The sequence below is a fragment of the Cryptomeria japonica genome, chromosome 7 (assembly GCF_030272615.1).
Source record: "Cryptomeria japonica chromosome 7, Sugi_1.0, whole genome shotgun sequence".
Taxonomy (NCBI): Eukaryota; Viridiplantae; Streptophyta; class Pinopsida; order Cupressales; family Cupressaceae; genus Cryptomeria; species Cryptomeria japonica.
The window spans coordinates 855476905-855498218 of NC_081411.1; the positions used below are offsets into that span (position 1 = coordinate 855476905).

Here is a 21314-nt window from a genome sequence, read left to right on the forward strand (position 1 = left end):
GCTTTGATAGATAGGGTCGGCCCTATTTAAGCAAGCACGTTATTATGCATGTAGCGTGGGGTTTCATTATGTAGCGTGGAGTGAAGTGCGGTATAGGGCCCAGCCCTACACGTTGGAGAAAGGGGCTGGCCCCCTTGGGCGGATTCCAATATTGCCCAAGGCAATTGGAATCCGCCATTCCCTAATTATAATCAACAGATACTGAAATATCCTACCTCTCTGTGGATATTTAATTTTCTGATTTTTGTCTCTTTTTTTTTTTGTTTTCTAATTTTTGACTTTTGTGTGTTTTGATATATATTGATTGCACGTAAATGCTTGATAATAAATTGAAATAACTTAAAACAATAAATGAGTATTTATCACACAAACCCATAATTCTTTTCCAATAATTAAAATTAACAAGCATATTAGGTGAAATGCCTTGCCTGGCAAAGGATGATTGGCAAACAATAGTTGTCAATTTATAATTAATCCTTATTAACAACAATATAGTTGAACCCCAATTCTGAAAATCTGGAAATGACACAATTTCCAGTGCTCTATGATAAACCCCAACCAGTATCACTCTAAACGCCTCCTGAAGGATGATGGGTAGAAAAATGATGAGGGGCAGTTAGGTATGAATGCCTAGTACGGCCTGAAGATGGATAAAAATCTGATTGGAAATGCTGCTACGAAACCCACGTGCTAGTCTTAGGGAGGTACGACCAAGCTAGGTAAGGTATAGTTGGCTTAGGAAGTGATTAAGGCCTCCAACCTGCAATAAATTCTTCAATCCGCCTTCAAACAACTCTATAAACCCCTGAATAACTCTGAAAATTTGAAATAATCATGCCCTAGTATAATCTCTAAATGAGATTATCAATTGAGTGCTCTTGGGTGATCTCTCACACCTGTAAACACTGTCCTCACTGAGGGATTTCATCCTCAATAAGCTTGGACCTTCAGCAGCAAACCCTTGCTCTCCAAACAGCTTCATCAATTTGCAAACAAGAATAAATTAATGAGCTCTCAAGAGCCCTTTTATAACCTTCTCAAAATCCCACGACTTGGAGGAAATGAAATGCACTTTTATAATTTCATTTCATCTCAATTAATCATATAATGTAGTTGGCTCCCCCATAAAGGCTTAATAAATGACTTTATAATCATTAAAATACCTTATGCAATTAATACTCCTTATATCCCCTTAATATAAAGTCATTAGTTTAATTAATATTATTAAATTTGAAACTTTAATAAATTAATATTAATCATTAACTCCAATAAATGCCAATATTGGAACATTTAATTAATTCCATTGTTCCATGGCTGTTGGGGATGGGGAGACGGGGGGATGGGCTTCGGGTACGGGGGGACAAAGGGAAAAAGTTTCGGGGACGGGGGGACTTTGGCCTGGGGGGGAAATGCCTTTCCGTGGAACACTGAATTATTTAATTCTGCCAACTACCCAATAATAGCTGTGGTACCCTCCAACCGTCCAGATGACTTACTATAAATAGTAAGTATGGGACCAAATGCTTAGGAGACTTACTAAAATTAGTAAGTATGTACAAACGGAACCCGAAAGACCTTTGAAAGGCAAACCACCAAAAAACTGAATCTCTGAGATGGAGAGTATTGAAATAAACAACCCAAGGGTCAGCCAAAAAGCCTTGAATCACCCACAAAGGCCCCCCTAATCACCATATTAGCCTATGGGGACCACTGATAATAGGGTAACCTCTGAAAACAACCAATGCTTAGGAAGGCGCAAAAATATGGACATTACAGATCATGCAATTTTAATGGATTTATGCAGAGAAGTTCATTCAGTATTCTAATCTCTTTTCCTGACTTTTCAATGCATGGATTTTTTTTAACAAACACAGAGGATTTTGTCATGCTTCTTTAAACTCATTATGGATTGGGAACCGACATGGGAAATGTCTGTAGTACCTTTTAGTTGAATATATCTGCTTTGACTTTGAAAGGATTTGTAGACATTATTCACTTTATGGTCTTTGTAATATTTATGAAGCATCTAGACAACAATAGAATGCTTAAAAAAGGCGCATCTGCTTATGTGATGATTCAAAACTTGATATCTGTTTCAATATCCTAAGGTACTTGTTTTATTCTGTGCAGGTATTTTAGAAAGGGGAATCACAGTTGATGGGTTTGGTTCAAGGTGCTTCACCACCTATGAAAGCAATGTTCTTTTTGCACTTCGCTTTATGATTGATTGTGATATTGTTGGTGGCAATTGGATTGAACTCCCCTCTGGATCATACATAAAAACTTCAAGAAATATGTCGTATTGTCAACTAGAAGTTGATGTTTGGTATCCTTGAAAAGAGCAAAATGCTTATTCCTTTCTTGGAAGTATTGTCTCGATTCATGTGTGTATGTATTGTAGGTATGTGGAAGTTGTTTTCTTTGTATTTTAGATTTTTTGTATTTGTGATAGTGCTTCATGTCTTTGCATGTCTTAGAGATTTGAATCATTTATGATCCTCAACTACTTGTTAAAGCTACTCTAAATTAATTAGTCATAGCTCACTTGGAGAATACTCAAAAATGGCTCCATTTCGCATTCTTAGTTTTGATATTGAGTGCGCAGGCCGAAAAGGGCATTTTCCAGAGCCCAGCCAAGATCCTGTTATCCAGGTACAATTCTTTGTTTTTCTAATTTACATGGATATAAGCCTTAGAAATCTTGCATTAAATTATTTTTCTAATTTGCAATTTGGGCACTTCTCTCTTTCTAATTATCTGCTAATATACATTCAAAATTGTTTGTCTTTTAATCTCACGATTCATTGCATACTTATGCTCTTGTTTTCAACAGGTTGCCAATTTAGTAACATTACAGGGAGAAGATCGTCCTTTTGTACGAAATGTCATGACCTTAAGGTCGTGCTCTCCAATTGTAGGTGTTGATGTCATGTCATTTGATACTGAAAGAGAGGTGTTGCTTGCTTGGAGGGTAAGCACAACTATCTTAGTTGTGTCCCATGTTCATGATGATTTATTCTAAATGGAATTTCCCATTTCATGTTTGAAAGGTTCTTGATGTTGTGATGACCGTTTTTCTTTTCATTGGCTACATTTAGGAGCTTTTAGTTGTTCTAGTGTTTCGAAGTAGCATTTACATCATTGTGCTCTTTAATGGACGTTGAAAACATGCATTTGCTTTCTCATGTTTTTAAACCGGTTTGGTTCAAATATTAGTCAACATGCGATACAGTTAACATTGTTTTATATTGGCTCATAGTAAATATATCATTTAGCCCAGAAACTTCAAAGCCTTGGCAGAGAATTTAATAACTAGTTAACCTGCTGAGCATATCTTAAAGATCGGTGAACTGTCTGCTCTTCCCCATACACAATGCTAAAAACTGAAGCACACAGTGCACAAAATCAGCAACAAAGAAGCATGTTGTGGACTTGGAATTTTGCACAAGAATTTATTCTGAATTCTACAACAATCTTGTCTGGAGGTCATTATATGCTACACTTCAAGTGCACAATACTTGAATTCTGTCCTTTTCAAGTATACAACCATTCCTGTCTCAACTGTCGTCATTTATTTATCCCCATATCTGCAAATTTGGATGAATTTATCAAATTCTTTTGCCTTTTCTGTTTCTAGCTTAATTGATCTTTTCTTATTCTTCTAAACAAATCCAGGTTCATGGGTAGTAATTGCCTCAAGACCTTCAAAGTAAAAAGCCTGCCTGGATCAAACACAGACAACCTGTTAGTCTCTCCCATCAAATCCATAATTCCTGACATAGTTGCAAGATTCAGTAAAGAACCATTTTATTTTGGGTTCTGAAATTACAGGATCAGATATATCAGTTGACCTCAACAATTGGTAGGATCCAAACAAAACTCTTATACACCAGGTCCCATGATCTTTGATAGAAAGGAGAGATGGCTGTATCATGATAGCAACCACATGCCAACTGAATTCTTCTTTGCATGTAATCATTGCCATCCATTCTTTCACAGGGTATCTATTCTTGTTTTCCAAGTTAGATTTTAACCATTGAAGTACACATTCCAAATAAATAAGTCACTTAAATAACTAAAGGTATGAAAAGGCCCAATGAGTTTGAAAAGAAGTCAATTGCAAGCATATCTTGTTTGCAACATAGGTGGCCCAATCAACTTCCAATATCTTACTCTTTCTTAGTGATGGTATCGATAATGGAATCATGTTATCTTGCAAGAACTTGTCAAACTGGTCAGCTGACACCAACTGAATCATTGAGATCAAACAAGCAATAGAATTGCTAAACCTACCTTTCTCGATGTCATGTTTTGACAAAATGCTTTGCCAATTCTGTCATAACAATTAACGCTATTTCTTACCTATCATTTGCATTCTGGATATCAATTTTATGCCCATATCTTGTCATGATTGTGGTAAAAATTATTATCTGTAGACATTTCTTCCACTTCTTCACCTCTTTTGCATCTGACTATACTTCAATATTTCTTTATAGCATGATCATGCTCTATGTTGCTGTCATTTTTGCAAGTTGAATTTCAAGGCAACATTACAAGAGTTAGTGCACAGCTCCTTCATGTTCAAGGCGAAGGTGTAGAGATATGTGGGGACTTATCACTTGAACAAGGAGCTCACATAAATGGATTGTGGGTTTGTAGACCAAGCACATACAACTACTTTGTCATTGAGGGATCCTACTTCCTATGAGTACTAGGACTTTTCAAGAGCCATGTCTTCATACATTTCCATATAATTTAGGTGCAATAGAGCCTAAGGAGAAACATAGAATGACTAGTAGTAGTGATGCTGCAAACATGGTGCTGGAGTTATTCAATGAGCAAAATAAGAATGAGATAGATGATGCCATTGGAAAATTCCTCTTTGTCAATGGCTTTCTATTTAATGTGGTCATCCTAGTTATAAGGAGTTTCTAGCAAGGATAATAAGAGCATGAACATCATATGTGCCACTAAGGGAGACAAAAGTGAGGGGAATAATATTGGATTAGAATTATTCCAATATTAATATTCTAATGAAGAAAATGAAGGCTATTTGGGTCACTAGTGGATGCAACATAGTCATGGATGGGTAGATGGACATCACATGGATGTTGATTTTCAATTCCAAATTCTTAGAGATGCTATTAAGGAGGTTGAGCTAGGGATATGGTGCGAGTAGTGACAAATGCAACATATGCTTGCAAAGCTGTAGGGAAGTTGATTGAGATGGTGTACAAGCATATTTAGTGGACTCCTTGTTTGCTTACATGCCATGAATAATGCACTCAAGGATATAGGCAAAAATGGTGGGATCAAAGAGCTAGTAATTATGCTAAGAGATTTGAAAATGTTTATTTGCAACCAATACATGCACTCTTCAAGACCTTCTCCAAAAAGGAGTTCATGGAATTTGTAGAGACTATATATGCATTGTAATTTATTCTCTTGGGGAGGTTGCTTGAGTTGTAGGGGGCATTGCAACTAATGTTCATGGCAACAAAGCGAATGGTGGTGAAGAGTGAAACTTTTTGAGCTTATGCAAAATACATTGTCCTTATCATTAGTCCAATTTTCAAAGTCATTAGATATGAAGACAACTAATGCACCTAGTCTTGGAGAGGTGTATAGTATGCTTGGCTGAATGTAGTGTGGTGCACAAGAGAAAGACCCTACATTGTATTTCTACAATGAACATATTCAGCGGATGATTGATTAGAGATGGGTGAAGCCCAATACACCTTTGCACATGGCTGCCTATGTATTAAACCCAAAGTGCTATGTGCAAAGTCTTGGCAAGTTAACCCTATACAAGATGTTGAGTGAAGGTTGGGTTTGTTAGTCGGTATCTAGAAGAGGCCAAGCTAGATAGGGAGATTATGCCACAAGACTGTTGAATCCTGTGGTGGAGCATGCATGGGCATACTTTGACAACCACACTAGTTGGTCTACCTATAGCTATAACTTATATGCACTATACTAAGAGGAATTGACTTGCCACTAGGAGGGCTTAGAACTTGTAGCTGTACATAGTGCCTTGTGTTTGATTAATTGCAACACTCTTATGTACAAAGACAGTCTAGCAGCCCATTGGGATGTAGAGCTAGAGAAACCAAGCCAAATTGATGGTGTGGCACAAATAGGGTTGTCCGGTATTGGTTTGAAGGAGCTTTACCTTAAGGAGTCCAACACTTCAAGTGACAAGGAGTTTGGTGTGGACTTTTGCGATTATTTGAGGCATCGGGCCATTGGTCAATTGTATTTGAATTTTGAATGTAACAGTTTTTTTTAATATTATATACATATATTGATATTTGGCATTTTCATTGTTCAATGCAATATGTTTAGTATTTCAAAGTTTCATTTGTTATAACTTATACATTTTTTTATAACTATTTTAAAGTACTATGTATATTATCACCTTGCCAACCCTTTCATCCCTAAATCTAGGCCCTTGGTCCCCCTTTTTCCAAGGCCCATCCTCCCATTGGGAGACTCCTTGGAACAGACTTGGAAGACCCAAACTTGACTAGGACTTAGCAACCCAAAAACTTAAAAAATGTTTATATTCCTTTAAATAACATAAATCAAAATCTAGGAGTTTAATGCCAAATTTTATTTTGGTTGTAATGCCAAATAAACATACTATAGAAATAGATAGCATGGGAAGTGTCATGCAAGTTTTTGCCTACTTGGAAAGCAATTTTATCTGGGCATAGAGGCTTGAATTCTTGATGCCAGAAAAATAATGAACAAATAGGTCAATCTCTTCAAAATTCACAGATTAGTTTTCTACTTGAGAAAGAAGTAAAGTGCAATGTCCCCTTCTCAGTGAGGAGAATTTTAGTGGGCCATTAGCCTATTCCGGAGACCCATAGGCTAACTGGAAGCAGAATTTAGGGTTTCCTACTTTGAGGGGGTATGACATGCATTCTGTTCCAAAGAGAATTTTGGACTTACTATTTTTAGTAACTGTCATTTTTGGCAGTTCCATTTTTAGCAGTTCAGTATTGAATCCCGACATAGTTCAGTTTGATGGTTTGCAGTGCCACAATTCATGGTTCGATTTGGCCTTGTGAGTAATTGATTTGCAAGTGAATTATTAAATATTAATACTTTATATTGAAGTTTAATATTTAATTGTGGGTGTGGATCGACTTAAGGAAAATACCTTCACTTAAAATACTTGTTATTTTCCTAAGTCAGTTGGTGTTGAAAAGGAAGAGGAATATTTCATGTTTTAATGTTTTTCTTTGAGCAAAAGTGTTCACCTTGGAAAAGTACGAACTTTTGCCTAGACAAAGGGACGTCGAAGTCATGTTGTGACTTGAAATGAAATTCAAATGAGAGTTTAAGAATTTGGGTGCCATTTGAAGATGAATTTGAATCTCTGAGTCTATAAATACGAGAGCTTGGCCTCTCATTTGGATCCATGAAGAAAATATAATGAAGTGTTGCCGAATTTTACATTGAAGCTTCGGGGAAAGCATACCTCCTAGCATTTGTTGGATTTCTTGCTTGAAAGATAGCAACTAATCGAGCTTGTGACTTCTCTTCATTCAGGAGAGCGGATTGAAGGACAAAGATGCAAATTTGCGTTTCATTTTTAGAAGTGTGGAGTGTTTTCCGAGTTTTTTTTTATGTTGCTGGTTCGTGTGTGCTGAAGGTGTTTTTTGCTCGTGGCTCCTTGTGTGCTTGATGTGTGGTTCTGGGTATCGACTCCATCTCTTCCTATACCTTGGGCAATAAAGTTCACCATTTTGTGGATCTTGAAAAGCTGATTTAGATTTTATGTAGCAAGTCGAACTTCCCTGCAGGGTCGTCTCCTTTTCTTGGCTACCTTGGGTTGTGTGCAGTGCAGGCTTGATGTTGCCGGGAATAATCATTATGTTATGTTGTTATATTATGTTTATGTTGTCGTCGGTAATAATGAGTTACGGTAGTCAGTTAGTTAGCCGACGGGTAGGTAGTTGGAGTCGTGACGGTTGTGTCGCACCCCTTCGGGTATTATATATTGTGTACCTTTTCTTCGAAGTAGCATCATGTTAGTTGTGTCAGATGTAATGTTATAAGCACTTATTGTACATGGACTGTGGAATTAATACAGAGATTGATTATGAATAGAACATTTGATATACTTTGTCTGATATTTACGGCATTATTCTGCATTATGTTCTTTATGCCTTAAGCTATTCACCCGAGAGGGCAAACATTTGGCGCCGCTGCCTAGATGAACTCGGGAACAGAAGACACGGATGGCGCACGGACACAACGGGCCTACCTGTCGGTGAGATTGACCCAAAGGCCGACGACGCGCAAAGGGAACAATCGTCGTGGGACGCAAAGCGTGATGGCAAGAGGTGAAGGGGAAATTGAACCTTGTAATAATCCCGACACACTGCTGATATAAATTGTGGCCGAAAGGCAAAATAAAAAATAAAAATAATAAAAGTTTTTTTGTGTACATGGTGTGTGTTTGCTGTGTATGGAAGTGACTTATGCCCAATAGACTAAATAAGGACAAAAATAAAAAGATATAGAGTGATGAATGGGAAGTGGCACAAACCACGTTGAATCTCAGACAGCAGATAGAACGAAGGCGTAGGCTAAGGCAGCTTGCCGAGGGACGACCGGCCGAGGGGTTGCCCGAAGGGAACCCAGGAGGTGTCACGGAGGTTGCGGAGGCAGAGATAGATGGAGAGAACTACACTGCCTACACTGTTGTAGGGCTACTAGAAGGAGTCACGGAGGGTGTTGAAGGAGGACTCTACAGTTTGCCAGAATACCACCGTAGGGTAAGAAGCCGCAAAGAGTTGGTGGAACAAACAAGGCGAAGTCTAAACCTGATCGACGCTACCAGAGACTTGCTAAAGAATTTGTCCATTTCAGAGGACAACCGGAGGGAGACAACCAACCGGAGGGAGACAACGGAAGGTGACGGTACGACCGAAGGTGCTGAGGGAGCACAAGGGTACCGTACGAGAGGCAATTTGTTTGGTTCGGTGTTAGCAACTTTTTTCGGAGGACCCACGAGTGGAGGTTCAGTTGCAAGAGGCGGAGGATCGCCAGGTACAAGCACACAAGGAATTAGAGGAGCGAGACCCAGTGGTGGGATGGTGAGTAAACAAAAATTGCCAAAGTTCACAGGGGAGGGCAAGAAAGACCCTTTACGGCACTGCCGTACATGCGAAACCATTTGGTTCGCCAACGGAGTAACAAACCAGGATGACTGGGTACAGTAGTTCCCAGCCACGTTACGAGGAGTTGCCATAGATTGGTACTCCGATGTGGACAAGCAAAAGGTGGCCACGTGGGCCAATCTACAGAAGGAATTCACGGGGGAGTTTCGGTTGCTCCGTGATGACAATGAAATTGTAACGGAGATATACAGTGCCAAACAAGGTATCAGGGAGACAGTACGGGCATACAGTCGGAGGCTGAAAGAACTCTTGGGCAAAATGGAAAGCCAACCCGCAGATGGATTGAAGAAACGATGGTTCGTTGAAAGGTTGAAATCCTCCCTACGGAGGAAGATGAAAATTGTACCCCCGACGTCATATGACGACGCTTATAATAGGGCGATGGACCTGGAGAGTGAACACAAAACATCAAAGAAGAAAAGTAATAAATCCTCATCCGAGGACGATGACTCTTCACAGGAAAGCAACAGCGACGACGAGGCTAGCAAACGGGTGCAAGCGCTCCAGAAAGACATGGAGCGAATGAGAAAGGAATTCAAAATAATGAGAAGCACTGGTCGGAACGAAGGGGACATATGGTGCACTGTGTGCAAAGAGAAAAGGTACACAATATATAATACCCGAAGGGGTGCGACACAACCGTTGCGACTCCAACTACCTACCCGTCGGCTAACTAATTGACCGCCGTAACTCATTATTACCGACGACAACATAAACATAATATAACAACATAACATAATGATTATTCCCGACAACACTTGAGGTTCCATTTGTGTTGTCAATGCTATATCTCTCATTTGCTTCTGTTTTTGTGCAATTCGGAGTTGATTTGGAGAAGTTATGAGCATTTTGGGGTGTCTGTAGCTTGTTGGTCTGCGTGTTTTCTATGTGTGTTATTGATTTTCAGAATTTCATAGTTGTGTGTTAGAAGCGCTTTTTGGTATGAGTAGTCTAAGTTGGTTGGGGAGTGAATATCTATTATTGTTGCAGCTGTTGGACTTGTTATCAACACTTGATTCTTCATTCTATATGATTTGTAATGCTGGTTAGTAGTAGTAACAACAAATTTTTGTTATTTCTTAGTCCCACTGCATAAGTGGAAGAGGCTGGCTATGTTGCCTATCTATGGGATAGTGATATTTCATGTATTGTTAATCCATAATGTGCATTGTATAGCTAGTTAGTAGTACTAACAGCTATCTTTTGGATTATTTCTTGTAGTCCCACTGCATAAGTGGAAGAGGCTGGCTTAGTCGCCTATTTTGAATATTGTAATACTGTCCTCCGGTTGCATAAGCGGTTGAGTTGATTGTAATGTTGTCTTCCCTTTGAATAAGCAATGGAGTTGATAGTAAATTTCATTTCTAGTCCTAGCATTGCATAAGCGGTAGAGTGATTGTTCTTCAGTTTCTTGTAGCATGCTTGGCTGGTTTACCGCCAAGTGATCTTCAATATTCTCCATATCTTGTTGGAAAGTGGAAGGGGCTGTCTTGCCGTGCAGATATTGTAAGCAGTTTTCAGTTTGCATCTAACGACCCCCTATGCATTGTATGCTCTCACCCTCCCAGATTGGGCTCTCAGTGATCAAAAGGTGTTAGGGTTACTTTCCGCAAGATTTGAGATTTTAGTTATAACCGTAACGGATGTTTATATTGCTTTGCAAATCTGAAATTAATTGAAAAAAAATTAAGGGGAATATTACATAATGTAAGTATAACAGTGGGCATTCCGAAATTTACATTTCTAAAGAAGCCAAAATTTAGAACCATACAATGTAAAAAAAAATTACATGACAAAGCTGCTGAAATATATGAAGATGTGGAGTTCACAGAGTATTGCAGAGTTAGCTCTGGCATTGTCTTGGTATGTGTAGTGGAAGCCAAATGTGTTTGCATTCAAAAAAGCGCATACTTTCCATTTTATAGGTGGTGGGATTGTTGAATTTTTTGAAAAATCTTTCTTTATTGGTCAAATTCCTTGTAAGATTATGCAAACCAATCATTACAGAAAATGATTCCCCCCTGTCAGAGACCAAATATTCAATCTCCTTGTTCTTGGTCCCCATTAGAGACCAAATATTCAATCTTTGTTCTTGTCCATAAAGCAATTCCTTGCAAATTTAAGCAGATGTTGTTTATTCTCAGTTGCCCTGTAACACGTTTAACATCAGAAATAGAATTATCCTTCAATCCATTGCCAACTGCAGGATCAGGAATTCAAGCCTGTACACCCAAATAAAATTGCTTTCCAGGTAGGCAGCAGTTTGCATGACACTTTATAATTTCTGATACTTCTTTGACAATTCTGTGGCAGACCTACCAAATACTTGCAAAGAGTCTGCACCGTGGAGTTGCCAATTTTTTTTTCCATAAGTTGGCTATTTTGTCTTCTGTCATTTGACTCATGAGTAGGCATGAGTTTTTCAGGTACTAATGAGTTCTGAATCTATGCCTTGCACTGATTTAATCATTTAATTTATTTGGAACTCAGCAATACTTGGCAAAGAGTTGACTTAGCTAATTTTCTTGGAGTGCTAAACTCAATTTCAGAATTACTAGGTTACTGAGGAAGAGTATTTTTTATTCTAGGGACAGTCTGTTTAAAATCACTTAATTAGCTTTATCGCTATGTGTATTCATTATATCTTTTTAATAGAAATCTGGCTGGGTATTGGCTGTGTGGCTTTCGTGGGTTGTTTTGATGCTTTGTCGACCCACACCTTTTCAGCAATTTGACTCTGAGACAACTCTTTTGTTTGGTGTGTTTACTGATGATGTACTTTAGGTGCATACAGCTTTGGTTAACAATGGAAAGAAGCAACACAAATTATTTTAATAACATCTGTTCATAATCTGCTTCTATGCTATTGGAAATGCAAGGGGACCCCCCAGGTCTTGCTCTGGTTTGACCTAGGTTCAGGTTTGGGTTTGGGTACAGTTCCCTGTGGGTTTGGATAGGGTCCGGCACACAGACTGCCTGCTGAACCCGGGCCAAATTTTGAAGAATTTTCACAAACTCGGGGAGAATATCACGCCTCATGACTTATTTTTTTTTGCCAAAAAAGCAAATCCGATCCCCCAACCCTAATTTGACTTCTTAAAACACTAAAAAGATAAAACCTATTTCATTTTTGCACAATAGAATGAAAAACAAAACTATTTTGCTCCTTTGCTGAACTTTGGTTTTTGCTTGCCATTGCTCAAGGCTCAAGGACAGTTGAAGATTGATTGTTGCTTGTTCCTAGCTGGTTCTTGTGCTACTCCTATGCGGTTGCAACTGTAGATTCATTCTCAAAGGCATTGAAGAGGAAAATTTCAACAAAAGAGGTAGGTTTTTGTTTTTTGTTTTTTTGTTTTTGTTTTCCTTGCATTTTTTTTTACAAACTGAAATGAACTTGTTTTATCTTTTCATTTTGGTTTGTGGCTTTGTGCCTATCCATGTTGTTTATAGAATGGCAAGTGCTTCTAGTGTTGGGAATGAACCTCCCTTTAAAATGGACCTAAACACTCCCCTTTGGAAATATGTGGGAGTGGTAGAACAACTTCTAGGAGGAGGAGGTTTTCTTTGGATTTGTTCTCATTGCGAAGAACAATATAAGAGCTCACACAGTCGAGTGAAAAAGCATATTTGTGCTTTATCCTTGAAGGCATCGAATTTTGTCCGGGAAAGCCAAAAGTTAAAGGTCCTCTTGTAGAGGCACAAGTATTGGCATTTATTGAAGAGCAAGCAAAAGCAGATAAAGCAGTTGGGAAACAATCTACAGGTGCTCATTGTTTGGCAAAACTAAGAAAGGTTTGAAGGTACCTTCCAATCTTGAACCTACAGAGGGACATCCTTTCTTGTCTATACCTCAAGAACAACCTGTGTCACATAAGAGAGCAAAGGGACCATTAGAAACATCATTTCACAATGAGGGTAGACATATTGCTGAGCAAGACAAAGCTAGATGCATCTATGCTAATGGATTGGCATTTAATGTTGTTCGCTCACCTTATTGGCAAAAAATGGTGACATCAATTAATGAGGCTCCAAAGGGGTTCAAGGGCCTAGGTTATGAGAAGGTGCGTACTTCCTTTTTGGACAGAGAGGTGAAATATGTAGAGGACTCCTCAAAATAGTGGTGTTCATCATATCTGATGGATGGAAAGATGCAAGAAATCGCCCATTGATCAATGTTATTGCAGTCTCCCCTAAAGGGACAATGTTTTTGAGAGCATTGGATAGTGAAGGGCAGGTGAATGATGGTCCATTTATTGCTAATATTCTTTGCCAAGCCATTGAAGAAGTTGGCCCTTGAAATGTTGTTCAAGTGGTAATAGGCAATGCCAAAAAATGTAGGGCATTTTTTGGACACCTTGTGTTGACCACTCACTCAACCTAATGTTGCAAAAAATTGACAACAAAATTGAATGGATCAAATAGGTGTATCCTAATGCTGAAGAGATCCAAATGTATATCAGCAACCAAGATATCTCGCAAGGCATATTTAGATAATTCTCGAGATTGGAGCTATTGAAGGTAAGTTAATTTTAAATATTGTTAAATAATAAATATGTTTGTTAAACTTTTTAATTTAATTTTAGTTTTAATTTTTTCTTGTTTTGATTTTGAAATAGGTTGCTAAGACCCATTCTGCCTCCACACTTGTGTTGAGATGACTTCTGAAGGTTCGTGAGGCACTAGCTAGCATGGTAATCAGCCTAGTTGGAGCATATGGAGGCAATTTAGCGCTGCAAGGGCATCAAACATTAAGAGAATGATACTAGATGGCTCTTGGTGGGATTCCTTTGAGTACCTCTTGAATTTCTCTGAACCTATATTGAGCATGGTCCATTACACTAACATGGATATGCCTTGTTTGAGTGAGGTATATGATGGCACCGACTCAATGATTGAGAAGATGAAAGTCTTCATAAATGGAAATGAGCAAGATCTCGAGGAATCATTCTTCAAAGAACTATGACAAATCATTGTGGAGAGAAGGAAAACAAACCACTCCATTGCATCTCCTTGCCTTTGCATTGAGTCCGAAGTATTATAGTCAACAACTCCTTATTGGCACAAGAGTTGTCCTATATAAAGATCCCAAAGTTGCTCAAGGGTACAAGGCAGCCCTTCGTAGACTCTTTCACCAAGACATATGTTCTACAATAAGGGCTGAATTCATGAGTTTTTCAAGGAAAAATGATTGTGGTCTTAAAGCTCTTTGGGACAAGCATAGGGTTCTTGGTCATAGTTTGTGGTACTTCCATAGAGAAGCATACCAACACCTACAACCTATTGCCATCAAAATTTTATCGCAAGTTCTTAGTTATTAAAAAAAATCTTCTATCTTGCTTATATTTTAATTTTATTTATAACTCTGAGTTGACTCACTAATTTCAAAATCTTGATAGGTTGTTAGTTCATCTTCATCTGAGAGGAATTGGAGCACATATTCCTTCATCCACTTAATAAATTGCAATAGACTACATTCCAAACCGGTAGAGGACTTGGTCTTTGTACATTCAAATGTGCGGCTTCTCGCACACAAAGAAAATGCCTACAAACAAGGGGAAACAAAGCAATGGGATATTGATACAGAGCATGCCGAGTTGGATGATTTATTTTCTTTCCTTGTTGCACTTGGAGTTGATGATAACCATGAACTACCTAGTGATCATGAGACTGAGTATGCTAGTACTGCTGCCAATTGTAGTGCTAGTGCCAGTACTAGTGCCAATGCCTCTGCCAGTGGCACTATTTGTGGTTCTTCTAATTTGCAGCATCATATGGAAGATGACGTTGATGTTTTTGATGACCCATACGAGATTTGATCAGTGATGGCTGATTGTTGATACTATTAGAATATTGTAATGTTTCTTTAATGGTCATCTTAGTCGTCTTTAGGTAGTTTCTATTTTGGCTTCAGTTTACGATTGTTTCTTTTAGAAACATCGTCTTGTACTTTTCTATTTAAGAAGGCTTCGTCTCCATTGTTTAATACAACATCGATTTACCATAACATGGTATTAGAGCGGGTCTCGGTTTGACTCCCTTACGAGAGGGCTTAGGGTTTTGGGAGAGTTTCTTTGATTTGTAGATTCAAGGGTGTTTTGTGAAATCAAGGGGTTTTGCAAATTTTTGTGGGTTCTCTTCTTAGAAATTCTCAAGCTAAGGTTTTGTTCAGAATTTTCTGATCTATGTTTTTAATCTCGACAAGGGTTTTTGCTTGCGTTTGGTGTTTGTCCTCGCGTTTTTCTTCTACAACTTCTTTCGTGAATTGCTTGGGCTTTGTTTTATCCATTGCGTAGGTTTTCCGGTGGCTGTTTTAAAATCCTTCCCGCGATTTTTCTATTCCCGACGGCGATAGCTTCTCTGTTCTTGTGCGCAACAAATGTGTTTAGCCCTATTGCGTAACGACATTTTTGTTTTTTTCAATGGATTGCAAGCTACGGATATAATGGATTTTCAATGGCATTTTTCGGTAGCGATTTTTCGTTTTTTTTTTTGTGCATGCGATTTGGTGATTTGTGGGTCATCTTTGTTTGTTCGTGGGCTGTTTTCCATGCCCACGACGACCCTTTCTTGTGCATGTTTTTTCTCCAAGGTTGTTGTTTGTGTTACTTGGGCATTGTTGGGTCCGAACGACAACTCTGTAAAATCGCCGACGGACTTGTAAAATGTCACATTGGCTCTATTTATTCTACGCATTTTTTGTTGGCGACAGTAATTTTCGTTTTCTTCTTGCCTGCAACTAGAGTTCTTCTTGCAACTTGCGCACAAGTCTCCTTTGATCCCTGTGTTTTCCTCTGATCTCTGTGTTTTTCTCGACACGAAGGCTTTCATTGGCTTTTCCACAATGGATCTGGTGGTTGCTGCATCGAGTTTCCAGGTTGACTCCTGGTTTATTACGCATAGCGGGAGTTTTGGGGGTTTTTATTTCAATTTTGGCCCTTAAAAAATTACTAATAGTTTTTATAATTTTGTCTTCAAAAAAATTATCATGGGTTTATATTTTTGTCCTTAAAAAATATCTGTAGGTTTTAATAATTTTTTCCACAAAATTTATTTATGGATTTTAATAAATTTTTCCTTGAAAATTTTGGAGGGTTTTATAATTTTTGTCTATAAAAAATTATTGGGGCTTTTGCGTGATTTTTGGCCTTAAAAATCATGTCTAGTCAGATGTAATTCGTGATGTTCGTGTGGGATTTTGGGTTTTGCCTGATTTTTTCCTCAAATCATGGGTATAGGTGGTCCCGTCTTAGGATTTTTATCATTTTTTTTCCAAAAAACGATGCTTTGTAATCTTTAGTTTTTGGGTTTAGTGACTTTTTCGTCAAAAGTTGTGTATTCTTGTAGTCTGTTTTGGGGCGTCGTGCTCATTTGCAAAAGTTTGTTGAGGGTTTGTTGATTTTTCCTCTAAATCGTGGTTTCAGTGTCTCTGGCTATAGGAGGGACAACTTTGTTACCCAACGTTAGGTTGGAAGATTTGTGATGACTTGTCGTGATATCCAAAAGTTTAGCAGATTCTGGGAGGGTCAATGGCAGGCTCTTGTCGTAGAGCGTATTGAGAAGAAGGGGGTAGCCTTCTCTGTGTTTCTCTTGGTAGTTAGAACGATGACCATTAAGGGATGGGTATTAGTATATTGTAATGTTTCTTTAATGGTCATCTTAGTCATCTTTAGGTAGTTTCTATTCTGGCTCCAGTTTATGATTGTTTCTTTTAGAAACACCGTCTTGTACTTTTCTATTTAAGAAGACTTCGTCTCCATTGTTTAATACAACATCGATTTACCATAACAAACATTTGACATTATTATTTTTGAACTAAAACATTAATTTGGCGGTGTATTTACTATTTTGCTATGTTATTTGAACTAAAACTTTAAGACACATCATTACAATTGAGTCTTGACTAATAGTATGGTGGTGTATTTTCCTATGTTATTTGAATATTAGCATAGTGGCGTATTTTGAACTTAACGACTGGTACATATACGTATATATTTTTTATTTTTATATGTTTTTGTATTGACGAACCCAAGACGAACCCAAACACCCCAAATTTTTTTTGACCAACTTGTGAACCTGTTGACGTGTATTTTGTACACAGCCTAACACAGAATAAAATACCTAAGGGTATCTTATCCTCTCTTGAGAAAAAGTCTCTAACTGCTGAAGATTCGCATAAAGGATCAGTTAGGATGACTCCAAGGTTCCTTTTAGTAGGGTCTCTACATGTGGATAAGCTCGCCGTGGTATGATGTGATTTGCTGGAATCACAAGGGGACTTACATCTAATGTTTGAACTTCCGATCTGCTTTGCTGGACACAGGCTCTTACTAACTTAGATTTGAAAAAATGAAAAAAGGATAAGGGCGAAGAGAGGATCTAATCCTTCTACTAAGAATGTAGGAGCAATGACTTGATTTTTGATGAAACTCTAACTAGATCTTGTTTTGACATCAATGGAACATCTACACAAGACTAGTGTGATCTTCTAAGGGAAGCTTTATGATGTTCAAATCATCACCGCAGGCATAGATACCATCCAAGTTGATGCATATCAATGAAGAGGCAACAAATTGAAATTGAGCTTAAGCTGAACGATTCCAGTTGACTACACAAGGCAAGTCTGCAATCAACAAACTGCTAGTAGTATGGATATACGAATTCCATCATCAATCAATCACATTTCCTCCATTCATCTAATCATCTACCATCTAAGATTGAAGACTCAACAAGAAACCATGCAAATTGCAAGAAAGCGACATATTTCACCATTACTTCAATGAAAATGGAGTTTGTTTACAATCAATGGCAACAATTTCTTGCCTTGTCCTCCTATTCTACTCTAATTGCTTCCAACTATTCTCTAACTATTCTAACTATTTACAAACTATCTCTAACAATTGCTCATTCGCCTTTACAAATGAAATGCCAGGGCTTATATAGTGCCCACAATACAATTTGATGGCCTAGATCAATTCGAAATCAACGGCCAAGATTTTACAATGAAAACCCTAATTAGGGTTTGTTACAACCATTACATAACATTTAATGCTTGACCAATGATAAAATTGTATTGCTTGGACACATGTCCCTTCTAGAAAAATCGACCAATGGATAGCCGGGGTAGGTACATCGGAGTTTGTGCCACCTTCCATGAGTTAGGTACATTGAATCTGGACATGCTGAGGTGGACCACACTGACTGGAGGAGTGATGACTGGGATGCCACCTCATCTGACACTTGTAGCTTGCTAGATATTCAATTTGATGTCGTTGAGAGGCTATCTTTAATTAACTCTTGTTCTAACTCCTTTTGTCCTTGATGTGCAAGATGATGATGTACCTCGCCTTGGAACGTTGGATTGAAAGAGGTTGCCCATGTCCTTACTTGATCGTCCTGGCGAAGACCGTCCTGGATCCGGCTTGATTTTCCTTGATGAGATCTCCATTTGATGCCTACACAACATTTCAAAATTAGTACCATGATTTTGCAATAAATAACATAGATTAGAGAGAGAAGTTTTTAGGAAACGTCATGATAAGTCTCTAGAGTTATCATTTCCTAAAAAACAACGATTGAGCTAAGAGAACCAAAATTCAAAACTTCAAAATTTAAAATATGACGATGAATGAATAAAAGCAATAAAATCAAATCGCCATACCTCAAAAGAGAGCTAACTCTAGAATGCAAAAAGACAAAATTCGCCTAGGCAAAATTGAGGTATAAATGATCTTCAATGTGATCTTCAAGTTCGCCTTTGATGTGGTCTTCAACTCTTGGCAAATTCACTCAAATGAAGTATCGCACCACCTTTGATGTATTAGCGCCACCTTTGGTTTGAATGGAATTCGCACCCCTTCAAGCACACTTCGCACTATCTTCTTTCTCCTTAATTCGCATGTAGAGGGATAAAAATAATGATGTGAAAATAATAGTTTTCACCCCCCTATATATAGCGCTTGCACCTCAATTCATCCCTTAGGCCGACTTGATAAAATATAGCAATTTTGAACGATTTTTAAATGATTTTTAATAAAATAACAAGGCCGACCTACATGCCAAAGCGCTCCAATTCGATTTTTTATAGATTAATTAATAATTAATTAAATGCCTTTCGTTTTTAATTTATAAATTTTGATTTTTTAATAAAGGCAAAATAATTAATAAATGTCAACGCCATATTAAATGCTAATTTAAATAGGATTTTCAATTTTATCGAACTTAGCATTTAAGGAAAATTTGAAATGTTTATTTGGCGCCAAAATTATGAAAATGAAAGGGACGTACCTCATCGCCCTGGTCCCTTGGAGAGGGACAGGAGCGATTCATGATTTTTGTCTTGATTCTTGCAACTTCAACGTTCATCTCCTTCCTTTCCATGTTCAATATCGATCATTTTGATGGGTCCTTTGAGTTAGATCGTCTTGCATGTGTGCTTAAGTGCCTTTGGATGTTCATCGCCCTGGTCCTTGTCCAAAGGACAGGAGCGATCTCCATGTTTTCACGTTCAATATGCATCTTTGATCCTCGAACTTTCATTGTAGGGCGAATAACTTCATTGCTTGTTCCTTCTACGCTTGTTCAACTTGTTTGTATGAGGTGTTTGGACGTTTAGAGGGATCATCGCCCTTGTCCCTTGGAGAGGGACAGGAGCGATCCATGTCTTTCTCTCTAATCTTGGCAACTTTTAACTTCAATCTTCGTTGTGATGTCTTCCAAACGCCGTCCCTCACCTTGTCCATCCTCGCCTTGCCTTGACTTTGAAGGAATATGAGTGTTTTTGATGGGATCGCCTTGGTCCTTGTCCAAAGGACAGGAGCGATATGAGCTCTTTAACTTGATTAGCAACGTTTGGACGTTCAAAACTCTTACATGTGATCTTCAAAAAACACCTTGAACCCTGCATAACCTTGCGAAGCTTTGACTTGGCATGAACTTGGAGCAAAACGAAGAATCCAAAGCAAATCGCCCTGGTCCCTTGGAGAGGGACAGGAGCGATATGGTCTCTATGTTTAATTTGATGATCATTTTACGTTCAAAATCCTTTTGTATCACCCTCTAATCATGCCATGGACCTTCTACAATCTCGCAAAACTTTGACCTTACGTAAATCTTGCATGAAGTGGCCAATATATCCAACATCGCTCTGGTCCCTTCCTGAGGGACAGGAGCGAAGTTCATCATTATGTGCTTGTTCTTGTTTTTACCAACTTGCAATCATCTTCATTACGTGAAACGATGTCCTTTCGACCCTCTTGGTTGCTCGAAACTTGTTTGCCTTTTGAAATTTACGCCATTATAGAGATATCGCTCTGGTCCCTTCCTGAGGGACAGGAGCGATCTGGGTCTTAGAGTGTAAATCTCTTCATTGTGATGACCTTTAAGTGCTTGTGCTCGATGAAGATGTCTTGAAATGTCCTTGCCACCCTCGTTCCTTGTCTTATAAGGTCTTGAACTTGGAGGAACGGCCTTGAACCATTGTATCGCCCTGGTCCCTTGGAGAGGGACAGGAGCGATCCATCCCTTGTGGCCTTCATTCCACTTTGTCAGGTCCCAAATTTATATTCAACGGACTCGTCATGCTCTACCCCATTCATCCATGCCTTGATATCGTCTGCAACTTGGCAAGAAAATCAATTATAACAAAAATCGCTCTGGTCCCTTCCTGAGGGACAGGAGCGAACTAGGCATTTTGGGTCCTTGCTGATGTTTCAAAATCTTCAATTTGTCTTCAATGAGTTCATTTCACCTCCTTCCTTGCCTTCAAACATAAAACTTGCTTTGATCTTTGCCCAGATCGTACCTCATGAAGAATTTCGCTCTGGTCCTTCAGTGAGGGATAGGAGCGAATTTGACCCTCTAGGTAAAAACTTCATCATTTCATTGTTTTTGATCAAGTCTGGATGCTCTATCATGCTCATTTCGTCCTTCACCATGCCTTTGATATCTCGATTCGTCCAAACAAGGTCAGGAATGGCTCAACTAAGCATTTTCGCTCTGGTCCCTTGGTGAGGGACACGAGCGATTCGCCTTGGTCCCTTGGAGAGGGACAGGAGCGCTTTTCGCTCTGGACCCTTGGAGAAGGACACGAGCGAAATTTGACTTTTCGAACTCTCTATC

General features: G+C 38.6%; 1 protein-coding gene across 1 annotated transcript in view; it reads left to right on the plus strand.

Annotated features, from left to right (window-relative positions):
* The window catches only part of LOC131028939 (DNA polymerase delta catalytic subunit), a 121697-nt gene that overhangs the window by 15200 nt on the left and 85183 nt on the right, over nucleotides 1-21314 (plus strand). Inside the window, exons 5-7 of the mRNA XM_057959316.2 lie at nucleotides 2131-2326; nucleotides 2517-2652; nucleotides 2834-2971. Coding sequence (XP_057815299.2) covers nucleotides 2131-2326; nucleotides 2517-2652; nucleotides 2834-2971 — 470 coding nt within the window. The remainder of the gene's footprint in view (nucleotides 1-2130; nucleotides 2327-2516; nucleotides 2653-2833; nucleotides 2972-21314) is intronic.